General features: G+C 43.7%; 1 protein-coding gene across 1 annotated transcript; it reads left to right on the forward strand.

The window, feature by feature from the left end:
- The first annotated feature begins 881 nt into the window (after window positions 1-881).
- LOC129212351 (histamine H3 receptor-like) lies at window positions 882-4,219 on the forward strand. Its single transcript, XM_054840821.1, has 3 exons — window positions 882-1,193; window positions 1,273-1,439; window positions 3,338-4,219. Exons 1-3 carry the CDS (start codon window positions 938-940, stop codon window positions 4,217-4,219), a joined length of 1,305 nt encoding a protein of 434 aa, XP_054696796.1. The 5' UTR covers window positions 882-937.
- Window positions 4,220-6,311: the final 2,092 nt, after the last annotated feature.

The raw sequence follows: 6,311 nt of genomic DNA on the forward strand, positions 1-6,311 counted from the left end.
TCCTCCCCAGTGCTGGCTCAGCCATCTTGCCAGAAGCTGAAAGAAGTCTTAGCCCTTTCCTGGCTGCTCACGTGTTTGGTTTCTGGAATAGGTCTGCCTTCAGTGATAAAACTGGCTCTCCGACATCATTGTCACAATGCACTTTAAAATACTGTCTGAATCCACTGTCAGTTTGGGAAAGAGAGACCTCAGAAATACTGTGTTCCTGAGTTTTGTGAAAACAAGCAGCCAGGCACAGCAGCGAGACCGTTCAAGTGTTCCCACAGATGGAAATGCTGAGGCAGCCACAGCCTTGTCCACCCTGCAAGGCCACAGGCAGTGAGCTCAGTGGGAGGCACAAGATGGCCGTCCAGCACATCGCCACACCGCTGGCTCTGCTGGGCCAAACGCACAGGTGAAAGGGGGTAGGAAGTCTTCCAGACATGGCAGAAAGCAGAGGTCGTTAGAGGACGATAGAGGACCCTATGGGCCATGGGAAACTGCTGCAGATATGGTGTGGAGCATGAGCCGTAAAAAGGCAGCTAAGAGTAGCCAGCTAGCCAGAGGACATGAGGAGGAAACTGGGAGAGCCGTTGAGAAGGCAGGCGGGCGGCCGTTGGGGAGCCGTTAGGAGGGCAGGCAGCCGTTGGAAGCATTGCTTCATAGCGCTTCATAGAACCTGCTCGTGAGTGAACCAGTCTGCGGGCAGCGGGAACGCGGCAGTCCCGCCTGCAGCCCCGCGGCAGGACTCCGGAAAGTTTTGCCAGACCGGCGCCGTCCCAGCACGGGGCCGGATGAGCTGCGGACAGAACCAAGCCGCCCCACAGCCCGCCGCGCCGCGCCCGGCCCCTCCCTCTGCCCGGCGGGGCGGTGCCAACAGCAGCGCGGGGCGGGCGCCAGAGCCGGGCTGGCCGACGGCGGAGTTGCGGGGAGCACCGCGGGCTTTCCGCCGGCAGCAATGGGCCAGGACCTGCCGTGGCTCAACCACTCCGGCAGCCCGCGGGCGGCGGGCAACGCCTGTGCAGCGGACGGGCAGCACAACGGGCCCTTCGCCGCCGCTACCGCCGCGCTGCTGGCGGCGCTCATGGGGCTGCTGGTGCTGGCCACGGTGCTGGGCAATGCCCTGGTCATTCTGGCGTTCGTGGTGGACCGGAGTCTCCGTACGCAGGGCAACTTCTTCTTCCTCAACCTAGCCATCGCCGACCTCCTGGTGGGTGAGTTTTGGGGCGCTGGGAGGGGCGGAGGGTTGTGGTCTGCCGCGCTGCACGTATCACTGCCAAGCTCTGTCCACAGGCAGCTTCTGCATCCCCCTCTACATCCCCTACGTGCTGACGGGCGAGTGGAGACTTGGCAGGGGCTTGTGCAAGCTGTGGCTGGTGGTGGACTACCTGGTGTGTACTGCCTCTGTCTTCAACATCGTCCTTATCAGCTTCGACAGGTTCATCTCAGTCACCAAAGCGGTAAGGGCCGGGCAAGTGGTCCTAAAGGTGCCCTGCAGGGGCTCCAAGGCTGCCCTTACAAGCACATGGTTTGCTTGGGTCACTCAAACACTGCAGGAGACAGGGGGTAGCGAGGCAGTTCCCCTCAGTCCTGGAACTATTTCTGGGGGTGATTAGCTTTGGCAGACAAGACAGTTGCTTCTCACTTTGACAGTGGAAGAGGTACTCTGTTTTAGAAACAGGCACAATTTGTATATGATGCTGTTCCAGCTAGAAGGGCAGAGGGAGCAAGGTGTACTTATTTCCTCCCCTTGCTTCAGTCATACAGCATGTCGGTTATCAAGAAAGGAGTAGACTAGACTTTCCAAAATCAAAAGCTAGCTTCATTTTCACTTAGAGCATCCTGCCTCAAAGTATTTTCGATGGTACTGAAATAACATTTTACCTGCTAATAGGTTTCACTCTTCTACACACACTTCTTGGTTATTCTTCAACCCCCTGTTCCACCCACATTTTCTTAAAACATTCATTTAGCTTCATTGCTCATTCTAAATCACACGAAGAGGTAATGATACTTTTTTGGCAAACAGTACAAAGAGGCTGCAAGATCACATTAACAGTTTATATGCAACAGTGTTTTACCAACTTCTTTTTCAAGAGGGAGAAATGAACAGATTAATTCTTAAACAGTCACCACTTACAATTCCTTTATTTTCTAGGTTCTAATTAACCATGTATTTTGCTTTCATAACCAAACTTGTGACTATACACATAATATAAATAGACTGGATGGTTTCAGAAACAGAAAGGGAAACTGGTCATAAGTGAAAAAAATCAGCCACTTTAAAATACTTCAAATTAATCCTCCATATAAAAATCCCTCCCCAAGCAAGAGTACGGAAGCTGGCTGTTGGGTTAGGGCAATGTAAGAACTTCATATATTCCTTTCATATGTTCTAAATTACTCTCTATCTCAATGAAAATGTTAATCTTCCTGCAAGACTGCTCCTAAAATCATTAGTAGCTTTGTCAAGGATTGCAAAAATCAGACCCAATTCAGGCAAGCTCAGGATTCCTCAGCTGTGCAGGTATTCCACCAGAACAGCACTGGCTGTGGAGATCCAGATCCAGAAATTGGGGCAGTAAACATGAATCCTATACAAAATTCAAGGTTGGAGGACTTTGCATTCCAAACCACTGTGTGGCCACTGTAGAGATGTGAAGACTGAATTCCAATTTACTACGTGAATATTGTCTAGTACACTAGGGAATTAGAATATTGAGAAATAGAAGATACTGATTTTAAGATTCTACTGAATTCTATTGCTGATATGGTTTACTGACATTTTTGCACCTTAGATTCTCTATTTTCTAAATAAAGGAAATTAGTGACTCCTCCTGTAAAGCACTTTACAGACCACAACACTCCATCTATACATCTGAACTGCAGATAAGAGTTCTGCAAGTACTTCGTAAGAGAATGAAGTTAAAGATATCAAACAGAAATAAAAGCTTTTATCCATTGAATTTTTTTTTGGGTGTGATTTTCACATTAAGAAAAAAGGCTATTTGTCTACAAAGCAGAAAAAGAGCTTGCATGGGTGTTCTACGAATTCGGATTCTTTTATGTGTTTTAAATTAAATTATTTAAAAACACTAAATAAGTGAATTTTGAAGGGCCATGCTTCTAGCTTTTAAGCTCCAACATACATTCTCAGAACATATCCTGTCAGCTTGATAATGTTTGTTGGAATGATTTCAGAAATAGCTTTTCTGTGGTACCAGTAAGATTGGTATAACCCTCATCCTCAAAACAATATATTACCAACCCTCACAAGTGACAGAGAAGGCCATATTCCAAGGTACTCATGTAACTAAGATACTAGTAATGTATGTGATTTAACTTTTCTCTCTCACAGGTCAGTTACAGGGCTCAGAAAGGGATGACCAGAAATGCAATATTGAAGATGATCGCTGTATGGATTGCTGCTTTTCTCCTCTATGGTCCAGCCATTCTCAGTTGGGAGTACGTTGCCCAAAAGAGCATCCTCCCTGAAGGAGAATGTCATGCAGAATTCTTCTACAACTGGTATTTCCTAATGATTGCCTCTACTATTGAATTCTTTACACCTTTCATCACTGTCACATACTTTAACGTAAGTATTTACCTCAACATCAGGAAACGCACATCCCTCAGAAATGAAAACCTATCACCTGGTCAAGAGGACTGTGAAATGAGTTTCCAGGGGAAAAAAAGGGAACACACCATATTTTTTGTAAAACCTGCTAACAGACACAAACATGAGAAGAAGAGAGCAAGTAGCCTTTCTCCCCCAAAAAAGGTTTCAAGGCTCAGCCTTAATGACAATCAGTCATTAAATCTGACTGTCAATCAAGACCTTCCACCACTTCAGGTGGAAGTCAAGACCAAACCTCATAGGAATGGTTTCTACAAAAATACAGAAAGCATATGCAACACTGCCACAAGAGTGGACATTGCTAACACTGTGGCAAATAGATTTAGACTTTCCCGGGATAAAAGGGTAGCAAAGTCTTTAGCAATTATTGTCTGTGTGTTTGGTTTGTGTTGGGCTCCATATACACTTTTGATGATCATCAGAGCAGCTTGCCATGGGCACTGTGTGCAGTATTCTCTCTATGAGACTTCATTTTGGCTTCTGTGGGTGAATTCAGCCATTAACCCTGTTCTATACCCACTGTGCCACATGAGCTTTAGGAAAGCCTTTATAAAACTCCTGTGTCCAGGAAAAGCCAAAATTCATCCTCATATATTTATGTGAAAAAAAAGTGTGAAGGCTAACAATTAGTACATCTTGCTTTCAGTGGGAGCATAAACTGGCTAATATTCACCTGCAAGTATTAAGTACCATGTGCACTGGGTAGTTTATGGAATACTGATAAGTAGGTACAAGTGTAGATATTTATGAATGTACAGAAACAGTCATCCATGTAGCTGAATAAATCACAGCAGTGAAAAGAAAGGTAATTTCTCAAAGCTCTTTGAGAAATTATGCCAGCAAAATATTTTCTGGTAATAGTGCACTAGCATTAAAATGCTGAAAGGGAATACAACATTCATGGCCAATAAGAGTTCAGGCTCTCTCACTTTTAATAACTGTAAGTATGACTGATAAGGCATTTCATTGTGTTAACCTTGGATCTGTTATATTTTAACCCCAGTTCCACTAGAAGACACGAAGGGTCTCAGCTGTTAAGTGTAGTATGCTTTTTTCCTCCTTTAGTGGCAAGCCAGACAAGATCATGACCAATGAAAAAACCTAAATACCAGTGTCCAGGAAAAGCATGGGACAAGAGCTTTAGGTAAACTTCCCTTGGAGTAATTTTTTTAAAATATTTCCAAGTAGACTTTTACTAGTCCTAGCTAGTTCTGAAAGGAAATAATGTTTTCCCCTGTGCCACCCACTGGATCTATCTATCCATCAAGTCATCAATGGTTTTAAAAAAAAAAAAAAAAAATCTTATTTGAAGTGTTCAGACACTTGCCCCGTGAATATTCATGCACCATGAATAGCGTGACCCAAAGTCTTAAAATTTACAGCCTTGCTATTGACCATGGGTGTGAAAAACAAGAGCATAAACACCTACATACTGTTTCTGCCATTCTGCCTCTGCCCTAAGAGATGCTTGCACAGCTAAATCCTTCCTGAGTTTTGACTAGATTTGTCCCGTAAGAGGTATGGATTTGAACATTGCTAGTGATAAAGTTTGTTTCCACTGTCATAAACATGTTCTACGTAGCTTAACAGACACTTTCCTTTGCTGACAAGAGCGATAGCTATCAAACAGCCATAGTTGTCCATTGCCACAGCCAAAATGCATGTTAGTACAGTTATCTTAAAGTTTACAGACAGTATTTTGAAATTATTTACTTTGTCAATTTCAATAAAAGTAATTAAGAACTGTGCAAGAGTCATAACTTTGTAGCCTTAACAAGTGGTACATGGAAAAAAGCACTAGCCTACAGCATTTTGGTAACTGCAGTTGAAACTGCAAAAACATTATTCAAAGACATTTCTTAAGTTACAAGGACTGACCTTGAGGATTAAACAAACATGGTTAGCAAATACTGTAAACTAGGACATATCCCTACTATATGAATGTATGTACATGAACATGATCATCATGTTCCACTATGGATGTTTTATAACAAAACAATCAGCTTAACAGTTCTGTTAAGAGGAACAGCATTAACAGATACAGAGCAACATTAAGATTTTTGAACAGCATTAGTTGTATCACTAGGCAAGTAAAGCCATTAGATTCTCTCCCCATTCCTCCTCTCCTCCAAGCCAGCCTTACACATCAGTAGATTAATAATCTAATTGCTGTCTACTCCATAATTCTTATGTTTCCTAGGATCATATTTGCCTTTTACAGAAAACAGGTAGCATTAAATTATTAGACACTCCCACCAACGTCTCATTCCCTGTCCAGTCAAGCCAGGACAGTTTTCACAACAGTGATCCAACTCAAGGAGTAAGGAAGTTCAATCAGATAGCTTTAGAACATTATCCAGGTAAGGTAAACCAGACATTTCACAGTTTTCAGCAACTGGCATTAACCTACAGACTAGACAAGTCTTCACAAGAGTTGCCATTGGCAGTTGTTCTACTGCTCCATTTCCTACAGCTTTGTCATTTAATTGCCACTCGTGTCTCTGCCACAGACCTAGAATCCAGTAGGATTCTCCACCACACTCTCAAGTCATAAAAGTGTTCTAAAATACCAACACACATCATCTCAGCATCATTTGGAAAAACACTGGGTTTGAATTATAAAATTCTATATTTAAAATAGTAGCAGCCTCCCAGCTTGTCCAGGTTAGCTATGCCTTGGTTCTTCTGTCCCTAC

The sequence above is a fragment of the Grus americana genome, chromosome 13, assembly GCF_028858705.1.
Source record: "Grus americana isolate bGruAme1 chromosome 13, bGruAme1.mat, whole genome shotgun sequence".
NCBI classification, from domain to species: domain Eukaryota; kingdom Metazoa; phylum Chordata; class Aves; order Gruiformes; family Gruidae; genus Grus; species Grus americana.

What these genes read in the sequence shown, in the direction of transcription:
- LOC129212351 (XM_054840821.1), top strand. Translation starts at nt 938, where the DNA reads ATGGGCCAGGACCTGCCGTGGCTCAACCACTCCGGCAGCCCGCGGGCG. An exon ending in CATCGCCGACCTCCTGGTGG is followed by an intron (nt 1,194 to 1,272) that starts GTGAGTTTTGGG and finishes CTCTGTCCACAG; the next exon opens with GCAGCTTCTGCATCCCCCTC. An exon ending in TCATCTCAGTCACCAAAGCG is followed by an intron (nt 1,440 to 3,337) that starts GTAAGGGCCGGG and finishes TCTCTCTCACAG; the next exon opens with GTCAGTTACAGGGCTCAGAA.